The following is a 17,522-nucleotide window of genomic DNA, read 5'->3' on the forward strand; positions in this document are numbered from 1 at the left end:
TTCAGATCTTGGATGTCTACACAAACACGGATTTGTCCATTCTTTTTCTTCACAGGTGCAATGTTAGCTAACCAATCCAGGTATTATTCCTCTCTGATGAACCCGACACTAATAAGCTTGTCCACTTCTTGCCTTATATGTAACTCAACTTTATACTTAAACTTTCGATGACCTTGGTTAACATGTTGAACGTGAGGGTATATTGCTAACCTATGAGAAACGATTTCCATTAGTAATCCTAGCATCTCATCATAACTCCAGGCAAATATGTCCACATATTCTTGCAATAATTGTACCAAATCTCGTTCTTCAACAGGCATCAGTGAGGAGGCAATGTATGTGATCCTTTTTTTACCCTCTTTTCCCAGATTCACTTTAGAGTCTCAGTCATGGAAGAGATCAAGTCTTCTAAACATGGAAGTGGTAGAAGTAACTTGTCTACTTCTACCAACTCAATTTGTGCCAAATTTCATTCACAAATAAAGGAGTCACAAAATTCATTATCGTACTTACAAATCATTGCTATAGAAGCATAAGTACATACTAATATAGTAAAAAACAATTAAATGCAATGCTATACGAAGGACCATATGAAAATTCTATTGATCAATTACGAAAAATATTATGCTAAACAATACATATATTATACTTAAAGAAGTTTACACAAACAAACATTTTGGAATTATTAACATGCAAACTATTATACAAGAGAGAAAACATGCATATTTTTATGGATGATTTTTTTAACTTGGAAGAAAACACCTCCAACATTTCTGGAATATTTTAGTGTTGGAAATTTTGATAGTGTACCTCGGGGTTTTAATCCTTCCTTAGCAAAATAATGATGAGTACTGTCGATATCATTGGCCGATTTACAATACCCTGAACATTGTGGATGCCAGTACCCTGTATTGCGAATATGTACAGCTACATCAAAAGTGACTCGAAAAAATTGCATTTTGGTTTTAATCCATCATCAATGAAAAAAAATAATAGAATACTCCTGACTAAGTTGGCCAAATTGGAATACACTGACATTATGGATGCCAGTACCCTATACATTGTGAATATGTCCAACTGTGTCGAAGAGTGTGAGTAAAAATGAGCACTTCCAACGGCATTGGCCAATTTGGAGCACCATGAACATTATGGGTGCCAGTATCGTATACACTGCAGATGTGTTCAGCTGTGTTAGAATATTCTAGGTGCTATTAGTGAGAAGTAAGTAGTTAGGATGTATGTTTGTTTGCCAAAACCCCAACATTATTGGTGTACTCTAAGATTTTGCAATAAGAAAGTGAAGTAGACCAGAAAAGAATGCGACAATTATTAGCGAAAAACATTTTATTATGTGAGAAATAGAAAATCAACTCATTGGAAATTTTATCTTTTAAAAGAAAATATAAAATATTCAAAACAACTAATTGGGGGGGGACCCCAAGCTTTAAAACGAAAGGGTAAGGAACAAAACCTAGACTATGTTTATTAAGAACAACTTTATTTTGTTGAAAACTTGCTTATCTTTTTCTTACTTCTTCAACCATCCCAACGGTACATAGTAAATTTTTTGTTCGGAGGTAGGTTAAACTAATGCAGGTGGACCTTCTTTCTCCTTTTCTTCAAACGAACTTTTTTCTGCTATAGGCATAGCAGTGACCACATTCTTGTATGTTACCTTTTTCTCCATCCTCGATCGGGTCTCAATTGTGACCTTGGAAGTTTGTGGAAGTTGGTAAAACTTTGAGTTAGCACAATTTGGTTCCCAAGCTTTGAACGGATCCTCAACTGCCCATACTATATGTTAGGTATCATTGACCGTGTATTTGAAGCACTGATGGTGTGACGAAGCCACTCTTCCATGCCTATGTATCCAAGGTCATCCTAATAAGGCATGGTAAGAGGTAGTGGCATCCATGACGCATAAAGTATGTAGAGAGTCCAACGTTCCACACAATACTCAAAGTTGAATTGTTTTTTTAGTCTGTTGCAACGTCAATTTGATCTCTTGTATGATCTGGGACCCCTTAGTCCTGATCCTGCAGACCGGGATCCCTAAAACTTCCATCTTGGACAGAGGGAGTATGGTAACTAAACTCCCTGTGTGTACCGTGGCTCGTTTGACGAGCACATCTACCATCGAAACTTGTATATATATGGGTCTATTATGAGGAAAATGTGCTGCTAAATCGTTGTTTGAAAAAACAAATCATCCCCAGTCTATTTGCCAACCTGTCTATACGGCTTGCACTACACAGTTGTCCTTCCCACTTTTTCAACCTTACTAACTCATCGACCTTATCTCATACCTCTGCCAATAACGCCTCCTCTCTTGGCTTGACTGGGTCAAGCACTTTACTTGCAAATAGTGCTTGCATCTCATTATTTCTGATAAGAGCTTTTGCAAAGTGATCTCTAGGGCTAAATGAGTCCCTAGGGAGAATTTGTGAATGTCAAAAATAGATACCATAGCCGACACTTTTTCAAATTGGCGACAATGTCATACAGTGACTTGGTCATCACCCAACAACTCTCGCCCTCTACCATTTTACATCTCATTTTCCCAATGTAGTTATTTGTTGGGCAATCTCTTCATTTGTACACTCCTTCTGTAGTATATCTGATCTTGTTTTATGTTGTAGCCCCGTAGTATTCTCATTCTCACTTATCCCAAGACCCTGCTGGTCCTTCTTACTGCATTCAATTGCTTGTTTTTCTACTCTTTTTCCACCTTTCTTCCTCTTGGTTTCATTTACTAAAAGACAGTCCTTTTTTCCGGCATACGTCGTAGTCTATCTTTCTTATTACCGAGGTATGATGAACTTCCATCTTTTCACCTTCCTGACTAGCTCTTTGTTCTACCAGCATCCCATTAGCCACTTGCTCATATATGACACTTTATAGAAGAAAGCAATGCTTAGTCGCATGACCTGGCATTTGACAAAACTCACACCATGTCTCGTTGATCAAATTATTCGATTTATCTTTTAAGTTTGATGGAGGAAGGGTTATTAGATTATGTTCCATCAGATAATGGAATATGACTTCAATAGGTTCGGTATCAAAGTTTAGTTCTTTTCTTCCCCTAAGGACATAGCGATGCTCGGGCATACCTCCTCTACCTCGATAACATCCTCTTTGGCATCCTCTATCTCCCCAATACTCATACTGTGTTCCCTCTTCTACTACATGTACTCTTACCTGACTCTGTCTGTAATATTGTTGAAGTCCATCAACTACCCCTCGTAAGTCAACCATAGATCTACTTGCATCGATAATCAAATCCATTTTGTACTTGGGTAGCACTCCTCCAATAAATGTATCCACTAAACTTTTCTCTAACATATCATCAGTTAGCTTATAAATCAATGTCTGCAATTTGTCAAAGTAGACAGTAAAAGATTGGTCTGTCTCTTGTTGGCATCGTCGAAGATCTTCTATGGTTACTACTTACGAAAAGAGAAGAAACATCTACAAAACAAATTGCAAAATTCATTCCAGTTCCCCACATTGTCCTTGGGGAGTTTAGACAACCATGTGAAGGTTGGGCCACTTTAGGAGGTTGGGAACAAGTTCAACATCAAAAGAGGATCCATCACATGCTCTCCGCATAGAATTTCAATCATAGAGATGTGCTCCCCTGGAGCTATAGAACCATCGTATTGTGGGAAAATGGGAACAAAAAATTTCATCAAGAAAGGATGGAATATGACTTCACTCTTAAGTACTCTATGATGATTCATGCCTTCATTACTTTTTGTGCTAACCATATCTTTCATCATCGAGTAAATAACACTCCTAACATCGACCATGTTGTTCAAGGCCAATCCCCTCTGAAATTGCACAGTAGAGGGATTTTCAAAGTTTATTGTTACTTCATGATGTCCATAATCTTTGTCAATTAGTTGCCATGTTAGTTTCCTCTTTTTCTCGATTCCCCTTTCGTATGTCTCTTTAAGCTGAGCTATCTGAGACTTTAGTGTTCATTTTCTTCTACCAACCTCTCTTCTCGGGTTGGTCTAGCATGCTCTTCTACTGGGGCTTTAGAAGTTGAGGCAACGTGTTGTATTTGTGCCTCGTGAGTGGTTCATTCTTCCCTAACATAACCATAATAAAAGTCCCTAATGGTATCCAAGTCAACATGTACTTGAGTGATAGGTGGTGCTCGTCGTACATCTTCATTTGCCATTATGGTGGTTAATTCGAAGAGACAATCATAAATCTTAGCGTTTGTGATGTTCCATTGGGATTGGCTTAGGACAACATGTGCTTTTGAAAGTGCATTTTCCATAAAAATATATCTTTTTTGTTTTAAAAAGTAGTTGTGAAGTTTAAAAGAAAAGAAATAAAAAAAAGTTTATTTCAGACACCAAATGGGAAAAGCCCGAAACAAGCAAAGATGGGGCAAAAGAAGAAGAATGTAGGCAACATAGATGAAGTCCTATAAGCATAGTGAAAATAAGCATGGCAAGCATATCAAGGTAGGAAGAAAAAATAAGAAATGTTCACCAAAGAGGACAAACCAACAAGTTATGAAAAAACTCGGGTACAACCTTACGAATTTTTGGTGAAAAAATGCAGTATGTGGTATTGCACAAGAGGTGGTGGTATGTAGGAAGAAAAATATAAATATATCAGAAAAAAACAAACAAAAGGATGGGCACTGGAGAGGACAAACCAACCAATGTGCCATAGAAAAGTGTGGGTACAACCTTATTTCCGATGAAAAAAGTGAGTGTGTGTTAATGTACAACTTAGAGAAGAGAAAAATTGGACAACATAATACTACAGTGGTAAATGAAAGCAATATCCCATAATGAGTATCAAACCAAGGTCCCTCAAGTAAAATGCAAAACGGAATTGAGGAAGGATATCACAAAAAGTGATATGATTTTCCCGGAGGAAAATGTTGGGTAGTGCTTGTTTTGAACCAACAACAAGGGAAAAGAAATAGGGAAACAACAGGAAAAAACAAGAAAAATAGGCAAATAGCACTATAAGAAAATACTGAATCAGGAACCATATTATAAAACGGATTTTATCCGTTTCTAATTAAAAACGGGTTTAAACCGTTTTACCTGTTAAAGCCATTTTAATAACGTCCCATTTCCCATCTCATTATTGGGAACGAATTTCTCTCTGTGCCTCTCTCTCTCCCTGTCTCTCCGTCGATCTCTCTCTCTCTTAGTCGATCTCTCTCGCTCTCTCTCAGTCTCTCTCTCTCTTAGTCGATCTCTCTCGCTCTCTCTCTCGATCTCTTTCTCTCTCTCTCTCTGTCGCTCCCTTGATCGACCTAATTTTTCTCAAATTTTCGATTTTTTTGATGATCTGTGGATTATTAGTTGTAGAGATTTGAAGATATTTGTTTCTGATCTTTCTTCCTGGAGTTAGATTTACATGGATCATGCCAAGTTGAAGACGGAGCAGGTATGTAATCGAATCGTGCTTCGCTTCAATTTATTTTGTAATTTTTGATTCTGAACAAGAGATCAATCATCTCACTCTCGCCTACTTCATCATCTCTGGCCTCAACATTCTACGTGCCCTAGATCGAGTTATTAATAATTCGTCTCTACTCTCTCTTTCACTCTTTCTTTTAGTTATCGTTGTTTCTGATTTTCTGTAATAAATTTCAGCTTAATTTCATCAATTAATTGGGTATTTCCATAACCACAAAGTCGAATTCTTGAATATTAGAACTTCAAAAAGGGAGAGATGATTTATTGGTTTGCAATGCATTTAAGTGACCTGAATGTTGCTTTTATCTGAAATGTACAAATCTTTACTATATTTGATCTTTTAAATATAATTTCAGCTTAATCAATTAATTAGGCGTTTCCATGATCACAAAGTCGAATTCTTGAATATTGTAAGTTAAAAAAAGAGAGATGATTTATTGGTTTGCAGTGCATTTAAGTGATCTGGATGTGTTTTTATCTGAAATGTGCAAATCTTTACTATATTCGTTCTTTTAAATATAATTTCAGCTTAATTTCATCAATTAATTAGGTGTTTCCATGATCAGAAATTCGCATTCTTGAATTATCTTATAATTGTAGTTATTAGATCTTAAAATGGACATAATTTATTGGTTTGCAGTGCATTTAAGTGATCTGGATGTTGTTTTTATATGAAATTTGCAAATCTTTACTATATTTGTTCTTTTAAATATTCTGCTTAAAATCAATTAGAGTTTTAAAGATTCAGAATTTTTTTGGCCCCCTTAGAAATTACATCTTGGGTTGACACTGGAACAAAAAATTGACCCCGAAACATTGAATGTTGCAGATTGTCTTGGATTTTACCAAAATATTACCTTTAAGTATTTTTCTGTTAGTTATCTTTGTTTATGATTTTCATCAACAAATTTCAGCTTAATTTCATCAATTAATTAGGTGTTTCCACGATCACAAAGTTGGGTTCTTGAATTATCTTATAATTTTTTTTTTTGTAAGTTCAATTTAAAAAAAAGAAGTTAAATTATCTTTTAATTTTTTTTTTGCACATTGTTTTTTGAATTATCTTATAATTGTAATTAGAGTCCGGATCGTATGCACCCAGGGTGGAGGATTGAAAGCCTCTGCCCACAGCTCAATACATGCCATGTAAGCCAAAATTCAAGGAATTAGTGCCTAAAATATCTCGTTTTTTAAATTTCCATGGATTATTACGTGGCATATGTTGGGGTGTGGGAGGAGGGTTTCAATCCTCCACCCTGGGTGCATACGATCCACACTTTTGTGATTATTAGAACTTAAAATGGAAAAAATTTCTTGGTTTGCAGTGCATTTAAGTGATCTGGATGTTGTTTTTATCCGAAAAAATGTGCAAATCTTTACCATATTTACTCTTTCAATTTTCCGCTAAAAATCAATTAGAGTTTTAAAGTTTTATTTTGTACAAATTTCAGAATGTGTTATCCTAGAAATTACTGTTTGGTTGACACTAGAACAAAAAATTGACCCCTGAAACGCTGGATGTTTCAGATTGTCTAGGAATTCACCAAAATATTGCCCCAAGATGAGATTTTAAACCTGGGTTGTTACTTAGCTTATTTAAACTGATATGATCATTGCAGGACCAGGAAAGCTTAAGGTGGTCTTTGGTAAGCGGATTTTAACTTTTTAGATGCTCTCTTTAACTGTTAAAAAATTTCAATGCATCAAATAATTTATTAGTTTCCGTGTTGTCTGCTGTCATCTTTGTTCTTACCAGTCCCAGATGAGGGGGGCATGGCAGTGGAGCTTGATGTTCATGATTTCAAAGGTCCTGGAATTGCATTGGCCATGTACAATGTTGATGAGGTTTGTTTGATTTAACCGTTTAAATGTCAACCACTATGTACAACTGTTTCCCATTTGGGGCTCTGCACATTTTTGTATTGTTATGTTCATTAATGAATAGAAACCAGATTGGGAATCCAGATATCTCGAGGTCTCATTAACAAGACCCAACTGAGTATCCCAGCTGCACTGGTCTTTTTGGTTAGAATGGTGTTGAACAAACCCCATGTTCTCAAGGAATTCTCAAGGATGCTGGATAATCAGGTATGAGTAACAATCATTGGTGACTAGGTGAAATTAAATATGTTGAGATTTTTTCTGTTATATATACACTATAGATGTATCAAGTCACACCTAAGCATGTGCATCTATTTATCTACTTATTAGGGAATTGGTAAACAGTTACACATGCAAGTGTAATAAATGAAGTGTAGATTAACAATCTTCATTGAGGCCTTTGAGTTTTTAAGGATCACTTAATCACAAAAAATCAGCCTATTGGAATGTTCGAACCCTATGAAAAAAGGACTCAAAGTTGATGGTTAAATGAACAACTCATACTGTTCTACTTGAAAACCACTTTTGATAGATTAAACGTTTTTGGGTTGGAGTTTTTTGAGATGAGTCAAAGCCTCTTGTTCTTTGGCTTAATGGAGGCTATCCTCTTGTACTTCTGTTTATACCCATTTCTGTTATTTAGATTTCTGACATGGGTTCCTCTCATGCTGTAGAATTTGATTGTGTAGGAGATGATTTGAGGCACTGGAGGTTACCCTCTTGTACTTGTTTTTTCTTCCAAATTTCTGTTATTTAGATTTTCTGATATGGGTCCTTCTCAAGTTCTCATGTTATATACTTCGATGGGTTTGTTTGTCATTTTGAGATGAGTCCTTGTTGAGTAGGGAAGTCGAAAGGGACCATATATGAAGCCACCATCCAAGTTTTCCATTTTGAATAGGGACCACTTTGACTTGGCCAAACTCACAATTTCACATAGAAAAACTTGGCTGTTTTTTTAACTTGTTTGATTGTTCTTGTGTGTGTGTTTGAGTTTTCACAATCCGTTCCTATTCAGATTTCTGATCCAAGATTCCAACCATTATTCTTGGAATGGATATATCTCATGGCTCGCCGGGCCAATCTGATGTTCCATCTATTGCTGCGGTAATGAACATTGGCCTTTGATTCAAATGGATTGACTATATTCAGGTGAAATATTCTTCCCTTCTCTTATTTTTTAAACCTCTTGAGTTAATACTTCGTCTATATTCTGCAATCTTCCCTTCTCTTTATTTTTGTTTTCTTGAGTTCATTCATGTATGATGCTTGTTAACGTAATGACAGACAAAACGTACCATTGGCAAGTAGAAACAATGATATTCGATCGAGGTATTATGGAACATAGTTTTTAAGCTCATCGAATCAGGTATTAAATATTTAATTATTAGTAAATAGTAATATTGAAACATGTGATGTTCTAAGTTCTAACGAATTGGAGGTCATGGGCAGTATGGTAACATGTTCCAAGTTCTTACTTTTTGTTCCCTATTAGCCTGATAACCAAAAATATTTAAGAATTTGATTATGAATACAGGTTTTTTCTTATTAAAAATACTTACTTTGTACTCAATAGGATGGTATTATTTTATTAGTAGTAGTAGTAGGTAATCCAATTTAAAACTCTATTTTTTGATACAGCTGACGCAATGGTCTCAAGTGGGTTAGCAACAGCAGGATACCAATACATAAACTTAGGTATGGATGATATTTTGTTGCACATTTTTTAAATTACTTTTTCTCTAATTATTATCAAATTGATTTTCTTTTAAAAATTTGATTTGATTAGATGATTGTTGGGCTGAACTTAATAGAGACTCTCAGGTATCTCAAACAGGACCTGGAATCTAAGATTCATATACACTTTATTATTATTATTATTATTTTATTTTCTGTCGAAATTAATTGAATTGGGAATGTCTTTATTACAAGGAAATTTGGTTCCTAAGGCATCAACATTTCCATCAGGCATAAAGGCTCTAGCAGATTACGTGCATGGAAAGGGCCTCAAGCTTGGAATTTACTCGGATGCAGGGTATTTATTCCATTTCTCTTCCTATATATTGCATCCCAATTTGCTTAAAACTGCAAAATAAATAGAAGCACTAAGTTGGTTTGTATGTTTGATCAGGACCCAAACTTGTAGTAAGACAATGCCGGGATCACTGGACTATGAAGAAAAAGATGCAAAAACCTTTGCTTCTAGGGTATGATTACTTCACATTTGTTTTAAAAAAATTACATGTACTAATCTTCAATATCTGATTACTTCAAATTTTCACACTAGGGAAGGCCCAACCCAAATGAATGGAAACATTGTTGCTGGGGACTCCCTTCATCTGCGAGCTTTTCTTTGTTAGGTAATGGTAGATTTTCTCAATAGTTGTTATGTACTATTTCTTAAATGAATTTGGCATTTTTGACTCATAAATGATTTGTTTTTCTTATTTTAGGGGTTTCGATTAGTCTCATAGATGTATTATAATTTTCTGCTACAATTCAGGGGACATTGCCTTGTCATGATTTTGATGGTAATTTGTGTGGGAAGTCACTTCTCTTAAGAAACTTGCCTATTCTTAAATAATAGATTGCATAATACAAGAATATATGAATCGTGGAAGTATCTGTTGGTTTCCTTGGTAAGTGGTTGTCTTTGTTTCATGCCTAGCCCTGTTTTTTATTATTGAACTTGTAGGTAATGTGGGACTAAATCCTCAACATACTAATTTGAGAATTTGAGTTCATAGTAATGAGGGGTTAGGTGGAATATATATGTGAATGGGCAGATCCTCCAATCCGACCTCGAGTCATTATTTATAACATTTCCATTGGATTTGGTCTAGTGGCAACCATATGAAACCTTTCTAATCTGGTTTACAAACATTATCGAAGAAAACAGAACAACTTTGCTTATTACCACTACTGCCGTCTGCATTCCTATAAGATCAAAGTGTTGAGGACACAAAATGCCCCTAAAGCAGTGCATGTCACCCAATGCCCCATCATAAACTGAAATCTTAGACTAACATTTGGTTCTTTTTTCTTGTTACTTATATTTATGAATAATCTGAAATTAAAATGTTGCAGCCTAACTTTCATGCTTGTCTTTGTCTAAATGATCTTAAGCTATAGGTGCCATCATGTTTAGTTGCCATAGGTACCAGTCAAGTGACTTCTTGACTGGTGTGACTTAACATGTTTGGAGATTAGATGGATCAGATTGATGCCTTCTTAGAGCTTGGTGTAACTGTGATCTGTTTTTTTTTTTTTTTGGGACTAACGTCGAGGCCTCTTTCTATGATAAGATATGTTTGGATGGTCTGGGCACGTATGGCAACACTTGAGCATGTATTGGTTTATGTGCTTACAAAGGGGTGAAGAGTTGTCAACCAACATGAGATTGAGTTTGGGTACTTCCAACTTAAAACTTCTCCAAATATTAGCTTAGCATGCCAAAATACTTGTTACTTCATTATAAAGATAAAAAGTTCTTGTTGGTCATGTCAAGATACCATGGCTTAATTAAACTGCTGGTATTGAGTTCCCAATATAGGCCATTTTCTCATTGTTTATATCTACTCTCGATTAAAGCTACTATCTTTTCCTGCAGATTTAATTGATGAATTAGTGAAGAGTGGCAAGGTGACTGAGGCTGTATATTTTGCATACGAGTCTGGTTTAACTGAACGCTTTCCTCCGATTTCTCTGCTTACACCTATCTCAATAAATCAAGGAAAAATGCTAATGCGATTTTGCGGAATGGCAATTATAACATGGTTGCAACGGTTTGTTTGACATCCAATTTCATACTTCATTGCATCATCAAGATTTTTTGTGGAGGCATTCATGCATCATAACACCATATATCTCATTAGTTTCTTTCAGACTATGAACAACATTTCATAGTTGAATATGTTTCAACTTTTCAAGTACTGATTCGTCATAATTGCACTTTCATTATTATTTATGTTGGTATTCTTCTCTTTGTTGTGGGTCCCAACATATGCTTTAGAATGTTAAAACCCAGAGAACATCTTTGGCTTATGAGGTGTAATAGTCATCTTAGATGGTATATACTCCTTATTTCCAAATACTTTAGAATTTAAAAATTAATTTTTTTTAAAAACGTTTAGATATCGGTTTTTGACTACTTTTGACATCGGTTTGTAACCGATGTCTAAATTCTCAGACTTAAAACATCAGTTTTATAGACATCGGATTTTAAATCGATGTCTAAGATTTTTTTTCTGCTAGTGCTTTCGGATGTGGAACGGTTTTAAGCCGTTCCAAATTCCAAGATCTGGAACGGTGTTTAACCGTTCCAAATACTGAAATATAGACTGGCTTCCAACCGTTTAAACTCATTAACGACGCCTCAATTAAAGACGGTATGCAAATCGTTTCATACTGGATTATAAATGGTTATAAACCGTTCCTAATTTCCATATTTGTTGTAATGATATTAAAGAAGTATGTATCTAAATATGGAACTTTTAAGAACCAAAATACTAGCTTAAATGTTCAAAATATCAAAGTTGGTTCCTTAGTGAGGTGGTAAAGTCTGTGCTTAATAGTACCGCCTTCAAACTTAAATGTGTGTGTATATATATATATATATTTATATTTCGATTAACATTGCAGAAATTGATTGAATTTTTGAAAGTTGTGGACATGGGATTTTCATGTTTTTTGAAACATCCCTCCACTTTGGGGTGTTTTGGAGTCGCCACCATTCATTTTTGAAAATGAGTGTGAATGGTCACCGGAAGTTGTATTTTTTGAAAAGCATATCATTTCGACATTTTGATGACTCTCGTATAGATAAGGTACATGGTCCAACCTTGATTCAAGGTAAGGGGGTCTATTTATAGAGTAGGGAAGGTGTTAGGCACCTTACTCCATCCACCATATGTGGTAACCTCGGATTCAATCTTTTAAAATAAAAAGAATAATAGTAAAATCGAAAAGAGCCGATGTGTGCCCTCAAGTATGAGGGGCTTTAATGTTAGTTCAAACCATTGAGGGCACCCTTATTGAAGAAGGGGCCCTTTGGTGATTTAGAACATTATGGTGTGTGCAAATGTGTAGGTGAGTAGAAGAGGGGAGTTGAGGGGTATTCTTTTGTTCAACCTACCTTAATCTAATCTTGATTTTCTTTAATCTTCAAATATGTGCTTCTTTTTCTTTTCTTGGTTTGCTTGAGAGAAAGTTGAGAGTTGAGAGTTGAGGGTTGAGAATAGTAAGGTGAGTTGAGGGTTGAGAGTAGTGAGAAGAGAGTTATCTTTTTTTAGAGGATTTTTTTATCAAATTTTCATTAGGGATTGAGAGTTGAGAATGATGGGATTTTTAAAGAATTTGGAAGTTATTTTGAGGGGTAAAGTTGGGTGAAATAATAAGAAGTGATAGAATGGTGTGGGATTTAAGAGAGGGGTATGTGTACATTGATGGGGTTTGAAGGGTATTTGTATAAGAAAGTTAAATGGGTGAGTTTTGACCCAAATGGTTTGGATCCTACCCAACCCATTTGGGTGGAGTGTTTGGTGAGGTGAGTTTAAGATGAAGATGGTGGTTGTGATTAAATGGTATTTGGTTTAAGAGAATGGAGGATTTTGAGGGGGTGGTTGATGATATTTTGGGAGGGTGAGGGATATGATGCCATGTGTCAAAGTGGGTGGAAATGAAGGGTTGAGATGAGTTGATAGGAAATGATGAGTGTTTGATTTGAGAGGATGGATGTAGCTTTAGATTGTAGATGTAGGTTTTGTAGGGAATGATGAGGGTAAATTAGGGAAAGGTGATGGTTGGTTAGCAGGAAGTGATGGTAGTAAGTTAGGGGGAGGTGTAGGTTGTAAGTGTTTGATTTGAGAGAATGGATATAATAAGTTAGGGGAGAGGTGTAGGTAGATGATATTTAGAGAGAAGTAATGGGATAGTTAATTGTTTAGAAAAAGGTGATGGGAGTTGGTGGTTTGATGAGGGAAGTGAGATGGGGTGATGACATGTGTCATATTGGGTGATTGGTTGTGATGTTGAGCTTGGGTAATGTGTTAGGTTGAATAGGAATAGATTTGGGTTGAGTTGAATGGGCTTGGGTAATGGGTAGAATAAGAATGGGCTTGGGGATTGAGTTGAGTGGACTTGGGTTTGGTTAGAATAAATATAGGTTTGGGGATTGAGTTGAGTGGGTAAGTTTTTGGTCCGTGGGCCACGTAGGAAGCCTTGGGCCATTTATTGAAAAATGAATGACAAAATTCATTGGATTTTTGTAGGTTTGGGCCTCGGAGCCCATTCCAATTTTTGCGATTTTTAGGGCATTTTGCGTCGAGGGCCCAGTCAAATTTGGGTGTCTACAAAAGTAAAATGGGATAAAAACTCAAACTAGTTCATTGTATCTAAGTTGGTTCCATGTTTTATTGTGTGTCTTTTCATTGTGTTTCATGATAGTAAAATCTAAAACTGCATGAAAGAATTAAATTGATTTGATTTAGGATTGTTCATTGCCAAAAATTTAAGTTTACACTTGCAATTGGAGATTGGTTCGTTTTTTTGTTTCAAATCTTTTTTTTTTTTTCTCCTTTTAAATTTAATGGGTTCAAATGAAATTTATTTATAGAGCATGCTTCTTGTGGGAACAAAGAATTTTTCACTGTTGACCCTCTTTGCTCTATGACCTTTTCCAGTGCTTGGTTGTGATGAGACTATCGTTGTTCTTCTCACCGGAGTTAATAATAATCTTACGTTTACCTTACTTGTGGGGCAAGTAGGGGATCGAACCCAAGAGAAAGGAGAAATAGAGTTAAGCTAAGAAGATAAAATTCAAATTAACTAAAAGGAATTAAAACTGTTTTTCTTTGTATTTTTGAACTTATAAGAAAATGTAAAATTACTAGAAAAGAGACTAAAGTAATGAAATTAAAAGCAAGTAAACTTATGAAATTAAAACACCATTAGAGGTGGATCTACCTAGAACATGTTGATGAGCAATTCTTAATTTCAAGCCTTTTTATAACTCAATCGTAAGGGCTTGGTGTTAGCTCCTTAGATCGGAAAGTTTTGCAAATGAAATGAAATAAGGGAACATAAACAAAGTAGAATTCTTTGAAAACTTCCTACTACCAATTATCTAGTTTAAGCATACTTTATCTTGATCTAATCTAAGCATAAAGTATCTATATTAAGAATAATAGGTGCAAGAAACTTAAAGAGAATTTATAAGCATTTTAAATAAAAAAAAGGCATGAAATTAAAAATAACACAAGAACTTGCTCTAGGCTTTTCCATTCTCCAATGGAGGGGAACTTAGCCTAATGTCATTGCAAGAGAGGGAAGATAAGAGATGAAAGAACTTTTCTTCATTTCATGGAGAAAATTACAACTTCTTCTTCTTCTACTTCTTACAAGACTAATTAGCCAAAAGGAAATAACTAGAAAATGAAAATACAAAAAATAAGAGAATAGACAAAGAGCCTTAGATTAAAGGAGTCTTGGATAAGAGAACCAAGATGAGACCCTTTCTCTAGAAATGAAGGCTCTATTTATAGAGAAAAATGTGTGTAGAAGAGTCTAAAAGTAGCCTCAACTTTTCTTTGCACAAAAAGACAAAAGAGGAGAATATGAGTTAATGATTAGGGCATTCCAAAGTGTTAGGGCATTCCAAAGTGGGCCCAAATGCTTTTGCCTTGAGATTTTGATTTCAAATTGTTGATTTTCTGCACAAGAAACACACGTAATTAGATTTATCTAGTAAATGAATTTATTTATATATAATTAAGCCTAATTAACATGCAACGTGGTGGTTTGAGGCTTATCATGATTATTATCTTAATATAGAGAAATAGGTACAAAAATCAAGATAAATATCCGGAAAATGTGCGTATAATTGAGTGTTTGGAGACACTCATCAGGTTGATTCTTTTTTTTTTTTTCCCTTAGTTATTAATTATCAAATCTCATTTATGCACAAATGTCTATGTTGTTCTGAGGTGTAGATATTGTGTGGTGCATACAAGTGTATTTGTAAATTAATGTATTGTATAAATTTGGGGGTTTTATTTGAAGACACTCTTTAGATGGAGTTAGATTTGTAATTGTTTTTTTTTTTAAGAAGTATTTCAATCAGGTCTTTTATTATCTGTCGCTTGATATGTACTTTATAGTTTACATACTAAATGGGCATCATTTTTGCTGAATATTTATACCATTTTAGTTGTCGTGATAAAATTAACTCTCTAAAACCGATGCTCTTTGTACGTTCCCTGACGTAGCAGTGCATAGAGCCATAGATCTTTTTCTTCGAGATATACAAGGAAAGATCTATGGTTCTATGTACTGCCACGTCAAAAAGCATACAAAGATTGTCAGGTTTTAGAGCGCCAGTTTATCATTAGTCTAAGTTCTAACATAGGAGTTTTGCTTCTAATCTCTTTCGCTTTGCACCTTTGGTCTGTGCAGTTTAGGTAACTTAAAGAGATTTCGTCAATCTGATGGTCTCTCGGAGTTGCCTGTTGAGATAGGAAGTTACACTGGCAGGTGATACAGTTCTTAACATTTCCTTAACATTTTGGTAGACTGGTTACTCTGAGTGCCTAATTTCAACCTTATATTTCTCGGATAATTTAGATCGTATCAAGTTCACATCTTGGACACTTTTTTGCATGGATTGTTGTAGATGGTGTCATGCTTAAGTTCTCGTATGGGTTCCCAGAGTATTTTACCTCAACTCTAAAACTATGAACAAATGCAGTCCCTCACGATTGCTTGTTACCATTTCATAGAACTCAGGTTTTTTTTTTTCTTCTTCATTTTGTGTGTGTTTTAATAAGTGATAATTGATGAAGATCAGTTTAGGATGGAGAGCAAGAAGATTGTTGCTCACTTTGCGGATCCAGAAGTTGAGGTGAAATATACGTGTACTTTAATAATTGTGAAGGGAAATGGATATATTGTTATTTTTTATATGTTAATCTACATAATAATGTTTTTCATTCTTTAACTTTACTAGATTTCTTTTTCTAGTCATAGAATAAAATCAAATGTTATTCTACTTAGATAATTTTGTATTGATTTTAGCATGTATGAGAGAGGGGAATATTTGTGACATATTTTCCTAGGAGAATGCTAATGTGATTATGGCTACATATAAAATGTTCTTCTTTAGAATTTAGAAAATTTAATGAATTCAAGATGAGGGCATTTAAGTATTTTTCTTTTAGTCTATTTAGAAGATGGGGTCAAGGGGGCATGTCTTAAATGTGAAGGTGCAAAGGGTTTGGAAGCATGTAAAAAAATTCTAGGTTGAAAACAATAAAAAGGGCATTTGGGTATTTTCCTTATAGTCTATTTACAAAAAAGAATATTTTTTTTTTTCAGAAAAAAAACACCCATAGCAACGGTCGCGACCGTAGCTAAAGACTTAAATTATTTATTTTAAAAATATGCTATAGCGACGGCCGCTATTGGCCGTCGCTATAAGTCACATATATCGGCAATGCATACAGCGATGGGACTTTTAGCGACGCCACCGGGAGCCAGCGTGGCTATCGGCATAGGATATTGCGACGGGTATTTATGCCTATAGTGGTGGTCACGACCGTCGCTATATCCCCATTTTACTGTAGTGAATGCACTCATGGTTAACAACGTAAGCTATAATCAATTAAGTTTCTTTTGTATTGACAGTGCTATAGCTTGGCTTCTCCTTGGCCTTGGGTGTATAACATATGTAAATAGGAATCGTGATAATCTGATTATCCCATGTGGCTAGCTCAATCGACTACCCTAATGTGATAATTTTGGTATCGTATCCTATTTTAAAAAAAGAACAAAAAAGAAAAGTGTATCTTGAGAGAACAGTGTATCCCGAGGAGCATATATCTACTGTTTTCAAACTTATCACGTCAGGTAGAAGATTGAGTTTGACATGTCGGTAGCCATCTCATCACGACTCTATAAACAGTTCTACGTCAGAAATAAATTGGCTTCCTTGCACACTGCTTTCAACTCTGCACTGAAGTAGAAATGAGCAGACAACCATAGGTTTCTTTCCTTGTAACTTGAGAAATGAAATGAAAAATGCTGGAATGACACAAGGGTGACAAAAATGATGGGGGTGGTGCACATAATCGTAAATGCTTTTTACTCATATCTCACAGAAAAGCATTTACGATAGATAATGTGCACGACACC

General features: G+C 35.2%; 1 protein-coding gene across 14 annotated transcripts; it reads left to right on the forward strand.

Moving 5' to 3' along the window:
• The first annotated feature begins 5,235 nt into the window (after positions 1–5,235).
• On the forward strand, positions 5,236–16,674 carry LOC147410713 (uncharacterized). 14 transcript variants are annotated; one of them, XM_086439204.1, is made up of 15 exons: positions 5,236–5,551; positions 6,984–7,102; positions 7,213–7,544; positions 8,012–8,048; positions 8,356–8,489; positions 8,625–8,669; positions 8,979–9,035; positions 9,127–9,161; positions 9,269–9,372; positions 9,469–9,544; positions 9,625–9,697; positions 10,643–10,747; positions 10,948–11,122; positions 15,789–15,866; positions 15,957–16,673. In XM_086439204.1, exons 6-15 carry the CDS (start codon positions 8,654–8,656, stop codon positions 16,003–16,005), a joined length of 768 nt encoding a protein of 255 aa, XP_086295330.1. In that variant the 5' UTR covers positions 5,236–5,551; positions 6,984–7,102; positions 7,213–7,544; positions 8,012–8,048; positions 8,356–8,489; positions 8,625–8,653; the 3' UTR covers positions 16,006–16,673. The 14 variants fall into 14 exon arrangements, with proteins under 14 accessions (XP_086295330.1, XP_086295383.1, XP_086295374.1 ...); XM_086439257.1 differs by having other exon boundaries at positions 7,213–7,301; positions 7,422–7,544; positions 8,012–8,489; XM_086439248.1 differs by lacking the exon at positions 8,012–8,048 and having other exon boundaries at positions 7,213–7,301; positions 7,422–7,544.
• The last annotated feature ends 848 nt before the right edge of the window (positions 16,675–17,522 follow it).

This window comes from Akebia trifoliata, chromosome 1 (genome assembly GCF_017979445.1).
Source record: "Akebia trifoliata isolate Shusen 1 chromosome 1, ASM1797944v1, whole genome shotgun sequence".
Classification (NCBI taxonomy): domain Eukaryota; kingdom Viridiplantae; phylum Streptophyta; class Magnoliopsida; order Ranunculales; family Lardizabalaceae; genus Akebia; species Akebia trifoliata.

What these genes read in the sequence shown, in the direction of transcription:
- LOC147410713 (XM_086439204.1), top strand. An exon ending in CAACATGAGATTGAGTTTGG is followed by an intron (nt 10,748 to 10,947) that starts GTACTTCCAACT and finishes CTTTTCCTGCAG; the next exon opens with ATTTAATTGATGAATTAGTG. An exon ending in ATTATAACATGGTTGCAACG is followed by an intron (nt 11,123 to 15,788) that starts GTTTGTTTGACA and finishes TGGTCTGTGCAG; the next exon opens with TTTAGGTAACTTAAAGAGAT.